The 12,416-nt window shown below is 39.7% G+C and overlaps 1 protein-coding gene across 2 annotated transcripts in view; it reads left to right on the top strand.

Annotated features, from left to right (window-relative positions):
- LOC310904146 (uncharacterized protein) overlaps nucleotides 1-12,416 on the top strand; it is a 372,616-nt gene that overhangs the window by 257,870 nt on the left and 102,330 nt on the right. For both annotated transcript variants that reach the window (XR_014588061.1, XM_083848460.1), the window contains exons 4-6: nucleotides 6,467-6,641; nucleotides 7,845-7,936; nucleotides 9,448-9,613. Coding sequence is in view for 1 of the 2 variants with exons in the window: in XM_083848460.1 (XP_083704586.1) it covers nucleotides 6,467-6,613 (147 nt within the window). In the remaining variant the exon portion in view is untranslated. The remainder of the gene's footprint in view (nucleotides 1-6,466; nucleotides 6,642-7,844; nucleotides 7,937-9,447; nucleotides 9,614-12,416) is intronic.

Genomic DNA, 12,416 nt, shown 5'->3' with positions numbered 1-12,416 from the left:
AGTTTCTAAAGATGTAGCATCCAGAAACTTGTGAGTAATCTGTCCGCTTAGAAGTACAATATTGTGTTACCAGATCTGCAGAGCAAATGCACAATAAAGTTAATCCTTTGGTTCTGGAAAAACTGTAGGTATTGCAATGGCAGATGTGCTGAAACAGAAGTGTTTACATTTGTTAGGGCTTGTGAAGCAGCAACTCCACCATCTCGCAAGTATATGAATTTCCTGCAAGCATTTACCTAAGGGCTATCATGGGAAAGAAAAAGAGCTCTGAAGGAGTCTCTGAATCCTGTTGGCAGAGTGGCAGACCTCTTCTGGTGAACTGGGTGTCACATGCCTCTGAGCACTAAACTGCTTTTGGTATACAGGGAAAGTATTACAAAGACCAATACCCAGTTATATTTAATAGGTTTTCCACTTCTTCCTTCTTCTTATGCCAGATGGAAAGCAAGAAAAATGTTAAGGGTTTTGTGCTGTGCAGGTGTGATATGACTGTGGTTTGGCCAGAGCTTTGAGGCAGAGCTGCCTTCTAGACCTTTTATAGTGAGCTCTCCAGAGAAGACTGGGAGGCTTTAAACTCAGAAAGCCAGGTCGTGTAGAGCACAGATGAGTGGTGTAACCTGTTCTCCCCTTCCTGGCTTGGCTTCCTAATCTCAACCCCATAGCCTCTTGTTGCTATTAATTTGGCACCAAGCCTCTGAGACAGTGGCCATATTCACCATAGGAAAGCCGCTGGAAGGGCTTGGGGTGATTTAGGGCTTATTTGCTATGCCTAGTATTTACCACGCTATGCAATGCATCGTTCTCCTTTTCAGAGAATGAAGATGGGGTACTTTGGAATAGAATGACTGTGAGTTACCTATGCAGGGGTACATTTGCAGGTCAGGCGTAAGGAGACGCAAGACAAGGATCAGAATAGAACTCATGGGTCTCTACCACTGGGGCAAAAGGCAGGCAAAGAAAATCCTTCAGAGATAGTCACAGAAATTGAGGAAGACAAGACATCAGGTTGATCTGCTCAGGTAGTAGATAGCTGGCAAATCAGAAAGGAAAAGAATTATGTGTTGGATCTAAAAGTTGATCAACAAGAACTTGTCAGAGATTTCACAAGAGCACCTTTGGTTGAAAGTACAAATTTTGGATTCCAAAGGGCCTGGAATAAAAATAAAATAGAAGACTAATATAAATTCCATGGTTTGGATTCTGTGTTCACTATTTGTGTAGGAGTAGGAGGGATCTCCTGCATTACCAAATACATTCCTCTGCTGTTGTAAGCAACCATATCTTGTACTCTATATATTTATTAAGCTCCATGGGAAAATTCTGATTTTTCTTCCCAGTTTTAATGGGAGGCTGTTTCCAAACTTCAGTCTTCCTGTGATCAGAAACTTTAATTTCTGGGTTGAAATTTATTCATTACTCATTAGTAATCATTTGTCCTTGTGTCATCTTTGTCCATTTGCTTAAGTATCTTTTCTCTCGCTTTAGTGCCTAACCTGAATGTATTTATAGAGAGCAATTATATCCGCTCTCAGCATGAATGAGCTTAGAGATGAAAGAGAGAAGGAAGCAAACATGTTGCTTCAGCCTGGACCAGCTGGAACCTCTTTGTTCAGACTCATGTAAAATATTTTGCAGCAGCTGAATCTGGAAGCAGCATTTGTGCAGCTCATAGCAATATGATACAAATCTAGCCACCTCGCAGCCTGATGAGATGGAAATGGACATTTCAAGCCACGGTTGCTCTCAGGGTATCCATGGGTACTGTGGAATTGGGAGCACTAAAACTACAGTCCAGCTTAGTTGGAGAATAACAATCTGCATTTGATTGTGCCAAACACCCATGGTAAGCCATTGCAAACATTTCCCACCATTATCACTTGTATTTTTCTAGTGTTGGGAGTAAGGTATTTGTCTGTATTGGATTATCACTAGCTGTGTGGCGTATTTCAGAGGGGAGTCTACATGGTGTTATCTGCATACTGTAGACTCTGGAGTCAGCAATTCCTTCTGTTATTTCCCAGAGTAGCCATAAGGCTGTCTCCTAGACTTCATCACACTAACGTAATCAGTGAAGAGCAGGAGTTGCCCATCACATCTCCTGGTCTTTCAGTACAAATTTCTAATTGGAAGATGGAATCAATAATACAGTAATAATACACTCCACCATAGCACGTATTCAGATAAGTGGTTTGAAAAAGAGACCCTTAGGGGAATGGCAATTGCAATAAACTATTGTTTTGCTTAGTGCCATTTCTTTGCCAGAAGCAGCAAGCATAGCTGAACAACTATATGGAGTGTTGGATGCTTTAAATATACGATTGTGCATCATTCCTTTGTATATAATTCTTAAATGCCTGAGAGCAGTTTGTTGTGAATCAGGTTTTTAAACTTTTTTTTTTTGTATAGAAAGTGCTTTTAGATCTAAAAATGTTTATTCTTCTCATGTATGTGTGTTTGCATTTGCCACCACTCATGCTGCAAAGTATGTTTCTTTTCCAATCAAAATATTCTTGGGATTCCACGGACTGCGAAAGCAATGGAAAATTAAAGGGCCTTTAATTTGGAAGAACCTGCATCATGTAAATAAAATTATACAAATACAATGAGATGCTGGTCATTGTATCTGCAAATGATTAGTTAATGGAGTAATGCATCTCATCACACTTTCTCTTCTGGAGAGTGGAGTTTTAGCCTGGCTTAAGATAAATCCAGCCCTCTCCTTGTGACTGACCTCTGTGCATCCTCATAAAAGGCCAAAATTTGCACAAATTAAATTCTTCTCATAGTTTGGTAAAATCTATGTTGTCTTTCTTGAGGGAGACAGAGATACAAGAGTACTGTCAGTCAGGGTTGTGGTGCATTGACAAAGCTACATAAGGAAGCTTTAGCGATACCTGATTTAAGTGTAAGATTCTTATGAGGTTTTTAGAGAGGAAGAAAAACAGTGTGGTTGACCATGGCATTTCTCAAAGCTGGTCTGTTTTAAAATTCTGGAGACAGATTTGAGTTCACCTGCTCCTTTGCCCCTTGCTTGCCTGACCACATGACAGTCTAGAAAGGGACTGCACGTTTCAGTAACTAATCAGAAATCAATTTTGACAGCCTACTCATTGAAAAGGAATGAAAAAGCAGAGGTGGCAGGTTTTTCTTTTTTAAGGCTTTAAGGAAGGGTGGTGGTTTTCTCCTGTAATTCACAGAAACAGCAGATGTACAAAAGGAGAACTAAAACAAAAAGGACACACACAGTGTGGGAAAACCTGTTGGTTACTTGTCTTTGCACAACAACTCTTTTCATCAAAAAAACAGTTTAAATACAATGGAAGTTGTGCAACAGTATTCCAATTTGCTGGCAGCACTCTCATCAGTCTTAACATATTTGTCACTGGTCCAGGTGTAAATACATAAAATAATAATAATAATAATAATACTAAGCAAACTGAAAATCACAAAAAATGTGGCCCATATGATTATGCTGGTAGGGTGATGCTATCTACTCTGTGACTGCTCCACGCACACAAATGCACAGGAGAAGTTGACTTCTTCTGCATGGGCATATCCAGGGCAAGGGTGGTGGCCAAGCACAAAAGGATGTACTTGTTTTAGAAGCACATAATAAAGCTGCCTGTGTCTCCCATAGGGGAAAGAACTGGACCACAAGAAAAACCATTTCCATGAGTCAGATTTGGTCCACAGGCCAGCAGCTGGACCAGGTAGCTAAATAAATATCTCTGTAGGATATTTGGAAATTCAGACACATTTTGAGCTGAAAAACTAAAATGTTTGTTTTCAGGCTACTCCAGGGTATTTGGGGAAGGACCAAAGTAAACATAAAACTGCAACTTGGTGGTATCACATCTTAGTATCTTTTTAGATTGAAAGCTTTTTTTTTGGTAAAGAAAGACCTAGTCTCTCAAGAGGACTTCCAAATCCAGAAAGAAATTAGGTAAAATCTTCTTGAGGTCCCTAGGCTCTTTTCTAATGTCACTGACTCTAGGTAAATATGTTCAACACTGTACTGATGTCCAGCAGTGTCAAATTCTCTGACTGATATGAAGTTTCAAATCCTTGAGACCTGCCATCTTTTGAACGGTGCTAGCTAGGTGCTGGCATCAAGAAGTCATGGTCCAGTTCAGGAACCACTGTGCTAGACACAGCTTTCACAAAAAGAAGATAAGATTTGGAGCCCCATTGCAGTAATGCCACATTGTTGTGGGATATTTTATTTTTTAATTGGAAACAAAACAAAACTAACAACCTGCAGTTATCTGAAGCTCTAGGCAAATGTACAAAGCACTTTTAAAAATACAATAGACATTCAAATGGGAACATTATTAATTAAAACCCTCCACGTACTGTACAAATGAAACGTTCTTCTCTCTACCTACTCAAGTCATTCATTCAGAAAAATCCTGGGAAAATAGTTAGGCTTTGCAATGTGCCCCATAGGTCAATGTATTCAGGCTCCGACAGACCAAGTGGGAGGAGTGAGTTCCAGAACAGGGAAATCTTCATTGCGAAATCCCTCTCAAAGAGACTGCATTCAGAAATGTGCACAGCATGCTTACAGAAAAAATGGCACTAGTCCTTTGCCCAGCTCAAATTTTAAATGAGTCCTTTAATATATGTATATCCAACCAAGGAAGGGATGCTGACCTGTGCTCCTGTCTGAAGCACAGTAGTGGAAAGCACTTTGAAGCCCTGTAGGTTTTTCAGACCCACAGCTTGCCTGCCTTTTTTTTTAATTATTTTTCTACTGTATATATCCTTATGATATAGATTTATACCACAACAACCCCTTTTCTCTGTGCTTTACTATCCCATATCCACTTTATTTAATAAAAATGGCATCCTTGAGAGTCAAACAGTCCCTGGGCAGCTCACATGTTTTGTATGTTAAAAATAGCATCCGTGAGTTCTGGTTTGAAAACTATTTACTTTCCCTATAGTCCCATATCAAGAGTCCCCACTTAATATAGGGATGGGTCAAAGTCTGGCTGCAGAAGCCAAAGACAAACTTCTCTCATGCTTTAAAGTTTGGTATTGTATTTCAGATCCATCCCCTAAATCAGACTGGCTTTCAGTGTTCCGATCAGAACAATCCCTATCTTATTTGCTTGCTGGCTGCAAAACAGTAGGAAGATTGTCAGTACCCTGCCCAGGCCCTAATTAAAAATCCAAACTCAAATTTAGTATTTCAAACATTATTTAAAATATATGAAGATAGTCAGTCTATTGCTGGTGCTCATTACTCTGTTGAAACCTAATATTAGTAACAGCATGTACAGAGGACCTGGAGCATGAATTAATAATGAGGTGCTTGTGCTGGAAAACATGCGAGAGCCTGGTTCCCCAACTTGGCAGGCGTCCGGCACAGACTAGTTTGCTTTTCTCTGCACAGTGATCGAATCATATGCTCAACAAAATCATCAGGAAGGAAAGTATTTCTGGTTAGTTTACTTCCTCTGATGATCATTTACCAAAAACAATGAAGAACAAAGAGAATCAGAAATGAAGGGATCCACAACAAGACAAAAAATCTTTAAACCGATGGTATTGTACTAGTGATCAAATGGTAGTAGTGATAGCATCTGAGCACAATCCTCAAACAAGTAAGGACCATCATGCCATCAACCTGCCTCCCCTTGTACATGAAGCCTCTTCTTGAGGCTTTTGAGGTGAGTTTTTAATCAACTCTTTCCCCACTTGTTATTGTCCCATGAGAAAAAAATATCTGAACAAGAATATAGAGAAAGAGCACAAGACTTGTTAAAGTTCTTGGTCTGGAGCTAAGGTATTGGAGGTATCTGCAGGTTTTCTATAGATAAGAGCAAGGAGATGGAAAGTCACTGAGTTCTTCAAATGATGCCAGAATCAAGAATAGATGTACAAGCTAGAAAATATCTGCATCATTTGTATTTTGATATATATATAAATATAAAAATGCATATAAAAAGATAGTATAGACCTGTAAGCTGTATTTTTCATATGTGTAATAATACTACTGTTAGATCAATGATATAGTATGGAGACTAGGTGTATCTATTTTTATGTATGTATCTATGTATACTCCCTTCTTACACGTGCTTTACAGGAATCTGGCTTTCATCCGTCCTCCTGGTGCCCCGTGCTGGCCTCCTCCACTCATGCACGCTTCTCTCCTGAGGCTGAGCCCAGCTGCCTTTGTGTTGCTTCCTCCGTGCATGGAGGGAAACCTTCACCATTTGCAGAAAACAAATAATAGTTGTTGAAGTAGTTCGTGCCCTGAAACTTTAGCTGTGCCCTGGTCTCACACGCCCTTTTCCTTTAGGATAAACATACTGCTACCCACAGAGGATTTGGTGCAGGGTTCAGGTCTGGAGCCATTGCCTTGTTCTTGCACTATAAATTAAAAGTTGTGAAGGAGAAGGAAATTTTCCTGAGTAAATGAGAGAAATTATCACATAATTTTGTGTAATTTTTGATGCAGGGAACAGTTGTCTCCATGTACCTGTTGGGGGAGAGAAACAAGGCTGCTTCGACCATCAATCTGTGGGACCTCAGATCTCAGCCTGAAAGCAAGGGTGAAACGAAATACGAAAATTGCACTGCAGTAGAAGAGGAGTCAGCTATCTGAGGGCCTCTGCTGAAATCCCATCTTTCGGGTAAGGTTTCTTATGCATTTTCGTGTTTTGGTCACCTGACGGTAGCTCTCTGGCCTAATTGGTTTCCTAGTTAACAGACTAAGTAATGATGTAACCAGAGTGTGTGGGAACCAGACCTGTGTGACAGATACAATTTTTCCCAGCCATACTAATTTTGCCTGCTTACCTGGTTCTGCTGCTGGTTATCTGGAAATTTGAACTACTTAAAGGATATAATGAGCTTAGCAAAGGTTGAGACACAGCTTAATCATTTAACATAAAATTATCATCAGCCACAAAATATATTTACTTGTGAAGCCCAGTTATTTTTCTTACTAAAAATCACTATATTTTAATATATACGGTTGCGTCTACAGAAATTATTTACTTTTGCTGTGGTTAGCTAAAGTGAGGATTAGTTGTAGCCTAAAGGAGATCAACTTGGTTCAGTTGCAAATGTCTCAGGATCCACTTTTTGCTCTTCGCTTCCTGCTGTCCCAGAGTGCTCTCACACAGACAGTGTTGCTCGTTTGTGCTGGTCGTGTTTGTAGCTTCATGCTCTTGCTATTGCTTGTATGGCAGGGCTTCAGAAAGCCTCCAGTTAAGATCAAGGTCTTATGGAACTGGGCACTATATAAATGTATATAGAGAAACAGTCCTCTGCATGCAAAGGAGTTGCATCCCAAGTACATCAAAGCTTTGAAGAGACAGAGCAGAACCTCTGAGACTCATTTAAAAAAAAAAAATCAGCCTGAGAAGCAGCCCCATGTAAAACAAATGAAAGTAATTGGGGAATGGAGGTGAGATGGAAAGGGAAAACCTGGCTTGGAGGAGTTGAGTCCAGTTTCCTTCTCCATGTGGCAAGATGAAGGGCAAAGGGTTTATCCCTGCTATAACATAAAATCACAGCAACTGCAGGCACCTTGTACTGGGGAGACTTGGTCGTGAGAGCAGCTCGAGTGAGGGATATGCCCACCGCTCGGCCTTTCTGTGCTCCTCAGGCAGTTCCCATTTGCCCTTGCAGAAGGGGCTGCATCTCCTCACAGCCACTAAATGCTCTCTGACAAAATGGGCCTGCTAGGCTGGATTGGTACAGAGCCTCAAGAAAACCCCATGACCCTGGTGGTTCTGGTACTGCAACGCAGCCAGGACACAGCACAGCCAGTATGGCCAGCCTCTGATACCCTTTAACAGAGATTTGCATACATGTTTTATGTTTGTAAGACTGCATCTAGGTGTTGTTTCACTTCGCACCCAAAGACATATTCAATGAATGGGAGAAACTGAGAGCAGAAGCAAGAAGCTGGATTCCTAAGGTGATGTGAAACTTTTTTTTTTTGTTCTCCTTGAAGATAGGACTCTTAAATGTGATGACAGAAATGATGAAAGTAGCAGGGCTTTGCATACACTTGACATAGTTAATCCAGTCAGTAAACATGATGTTAAAAAAAGGGCACCCTGTAACATTTCAGTATCTCTCTATTTGAAGTATATACGATGCCTAACATGTATGCAATGGATCTGGGGCCTGACATCTATTTAAACTCATTGGGAGCAATATCAAACATTAATGGGGATTAGTGTTAGAACTGGTGTAAACATAGCAAACAATCTGCTCTAAGTGTATGCTCACATTTCCATATGTTATGTAGGTAAGCAGAGCCATTGCAGAGGAAAGAAACCCTGAGAGGTAGTTCTCAGCTAACTGCTTCTAGGATTGGTAGAGGCAGACACTAGGAGGGCACAACTCTCTCATAGCTACACGCTCATAAAATGCAGTGTCTAGAGCTGCAATTTAGTTTTGTAAAAGGTAAGGAGGACTTAAAGAGATGTGATTCCATTGTGCAAAACCACTAAAAACCAGATAAAAATGATTTAGTACTTCCAGGTGCACTGTAACTCTTGGCAGAAAAAGCTAATTCCAGGTGTGTAACTTCAAAAAAAAAAATTCAACTGTTGTCAAACCTGGATAAAATCATCAAGGTAGAAAAATAGAAGCTAAACTAGGAACAAAGTCCAAAGTATAGCTGCGGAAAGACAGCCTCTCCATTGAAGAAATTATTGCGTATAAGTGAATCTCCCTATTACTTAAGTAAACATAGCTTGATTATGGGCAATATTTCAAAAGAGATAAAGCTTTGGCATGCATGAGCACATAGAAAGATGACATATTCGCAGTGGGAGGTATGAGGTGGGGTTTCCAGTAGTGCCAAAATTTGTCTCACACAATACATGCTTAGGGCCAGATCGAAAGCTGCTGAAGCAAAGAGCAAGTCTTTCCACTGTCTTCAACCAGCTTTGTATGCAGTGTTCACTCACGCTAGGAGAAAGGGAAAAAATACATTTGTTTCCTTATTTGCAGCCAAATTGTTTACACATTTTCCTTCTCTTTTTAAGCCTGGGGAACTCTTGTCATTGACTTCCTCAGGGGCAGGTCCTTAATCAACAGATCAAAATATAAGCTGTACCACAAAATGGAAAATACTATTATACCAGCTAAAGTGATTTGCTTGAGCAACACATGTGGTATGGGATATTATTATTCCATAATAGAATACACATTGATTCATTTGACACTTTTTTTTACAAAAGAGCTTTTATTTATATGATGTGTTTATGGACAAATATGCACTGAATGCTTTTTAAGTCCTATTATGGTTTGTTTTTATTTCCACATGTTCAGATGAAATGACCGTTACTGGGACTAGAAACTTAAAGCACTAATGGAAGCTCTTACAGTTGGTGCCAGTTTTATATCCTGCAGGGGTTGTTGCCACTATATTAATATCCTGGAGGTCAAGCTAATTTTTTTTAACATATTTTGCAGGATCCATGCAATTTGATAAGAGTGTCACACTTGGTGCGTGCCAGTTTGGCATCTGAATTAAAAAGCCCAGGGAACTGTACCAGATCAGACCTCCAAGTAAGGAGGTTTTGCAGAAATCCATGACCACACAGAAGGAAAATGGACACGGCAAACTTGTCTCCCAAAGGTACATGTGAAAACTCTTGAGGAATCAGTGTACTAGCTACAAATGAGAAAGATTTGTTGGGCAAGTCTGGTTTGCCCTAGCAGCTGGGCTTTTGGTTGCCTTGATCAGCGACTGGGTGTGTGGCAGTGCATTTGGTTCAATTTGCTCCTGTGAACCAACTTTTTTTTTTTCAATTCCTATAGCCTAGATTTAACAAAAAAGGGGTTTGAGAAACCCAATCCTTTCTCAGTCACACGATCACTCCCTGACTTTCAGTACTGCTGTCATCCATGGGAGCCGAGACAGCATCGTGCCCATGGTAACACATGGGCATTTTGGTGATATGAAAATAGTGCAGGTGAACATGAAAACCTTTTTGCCCTTGCCTCGAGCCTGCTGGGCTGGGTGGCCATTTCTTATTGCAGAGGAGCAACAAGGTGTGACTCTGTGCACAGGGCAAAGCAATTAACAGCCCAGCTGTGATTGCACAGGCTTTCTGTAGCCTCTCTCCCTCTTTTTCCCACACACAGTACATGCACATAGGGGAGGGGAAGGGGCTTTTCATTTCCTTTCTCCACTCGCTGCTGCGATTGCACTAAGTCAGTACAGAGATCCTTATCTCAAAGCAGTGAGGAAAGTGAAATCTCCAGTTTTGTCACTGTCTGAGTGCTCTGTAATATCTAGGTTGTTCAGCAGGTGCTGATTTTACCTTCATGGTATTGCTGTTAGTGGCATTTATTCTGTCCAGAGCTCAGCATTAGGGTAGGCAGGGTCCCAGTGGGGTAAAAGTGTATCAGACATGGCATGAAGTGGTACTGGTTTGCTTTTGTGACACTGTGATAAATCTGTTTTCCACTGAAAAACACCAAGGAGCCATTTTAATTTTTACCTATCGTTTCAGACTCTCCAGACTATTAAGGCAGCATAAATATTAAAAGCTTGTTATTTACATTAGAATCATTATCTTTATAGATATCAGTGCTTGTTAAATGATTCATAATGCATAATTCATTGAACCAATTCTGCCCCTTTCTCTGTTTGTTATTCACCTGCAAACAGACTTTGATTTTTACAAATTTGTTCATTATTCAAATCATTCCAGGCTCTCTTCACAAACATATTATAGTGGTCTCTTTCTTGAAAACTGTTGTCTCCTACTACAATTTTATCAATTTGTTTCTGTTGTTGCTTCTAGAGTGTAATTGAACATTTAATAACAGACTTGAAACTCCCCCTGGCTAATCAAGATTTACAGGATAGCTGTAGGGATTCATGCGAACGCTTCAGTTGCTGCCATGCAGCCTCTGACGAGGTATGCGTGTGGTCATTCAGAAAGCAAGCTCTGCCTTTTATTCCCACTTGTTGGAAACAATAATCAAGGGAGTTCTGCAGCACTTGGCCAGCTTGAGAAATCTGGAAAAGTAACTTTGGTGTAAATGTACATAGCAAGTATGGCAAGATTTAGGTTTCCCTAAACTGCAGCACAGTGTTGAGAAAGCACCAGACTGGGATTTTGGAGATTAGGCTGAGATCTCCAGCCAGCCATTTCTATGCAGAGTTGCTTCCCTCTGTGCCTCAGTTTTCTGTTCTGCAAGTTGATATCATTGTTGCTTCAGGACGATGTTTCTCTGCAGAGACCACAGGAAGTAAAAACACTCCTGGCATCTAACTTAAGACAAATCTATGAAGTTGCTTCCCCTGAGCTCAACGGAAAAAGATTTGTGAGACGTTTCTCCATTGATTTGGGATCTCCATTGATATCTGGCTTTGGGGCTGCTGTTATGAAACATCTCCAGGCTGATCCCTTGCTCCCTGTTATAGGAGTCTGGAGTGACTCACTGTATCATAGCTTGGCTAAAGCACCTGATGAAACACTGCTGGGCTTCTCTAAAAACAAAAATAGTTTGGAAAATAAAGTATAGTGTATTTGTCTCTGATCCAAATACTTTGATCTTTAAGGTAAGAGTAGGAGAAAAGTTCTTTTTGTTTCCAATTCAGTTCATCCGTATTCATCTTCAGTTTGTTTTGGATGCACTTCTGAGAAGCTTCTACCTGCATAACAGGAAAAAGAGTTCAAAACAATATAGACAAAACAAACTCAGTAGTAAAGGATAAATTAATTTGAGTCTACAAAAATGATTGCGGTAGATAACAATAACTAAATCTGTGAAAGCATTTGAAGAAAAAAAAAATCCTTCTGAAAGCAATAGATACTTAGAAAATACATATATATAGAATGGAAGTTCAAATTTTTTATAATATCAAAGCGAAATTTCAAGGTAAAACAGACAAAATTAAGCCATTTTTGTTTTATTTTGAATTTTTATTTTCAGTTTACTCAGCAAAAAGGACTTATTAAATTTTCCTGGTGATTATTCTCTCCATATCAGTCTAGTCTTAATGGTTTTTTTTGTTTTCTTCCTACTAAAGATAAGGGAAGAGAGTTGATTTTTAGAAAGATTTTTTTCACATTGAAAGCTAAGAAATGGAAAAAAAAAATAAGAACATAAAATTAGAATCAGAAAATATTCCAGATTTTCAGCTAGAAAAACATGACAAATGGCCCTGAATGGAATTGTCTTCTAAGTTTCTAATGTTTCTCCACTTAAAAAATTTAAAATGAGATCATTTCCCCCTCACGTTCTCTCTGTTTTGGTTTTCTTTTTTGTTTTGGGTTTTGTTGTTGTTGTTGTTTTTGTTCCTTTCTTTCTTCCTTATCTTAGATAATTATATGCAGCTATTTTCCTTTACTCTCTAACCAAGCTCTGGTAAAAATACGAGCTTCTAATGAGGAGTGACAGTGATTCAGCTATCTACTATACAA

This window comes from Anser anser (assembly GCF_964211835.1).
Source record: "Anser anser genome assembly, chromosome: 9".
Lineage (NCBI taxonomy): Eukaryota > Metazoa > Chordata > Aves > Anseriformes > Anatidae > Anser > Anser anser.
This window is presented reverse-complemented; position numbering and strand designations above follow the sequence as displayed.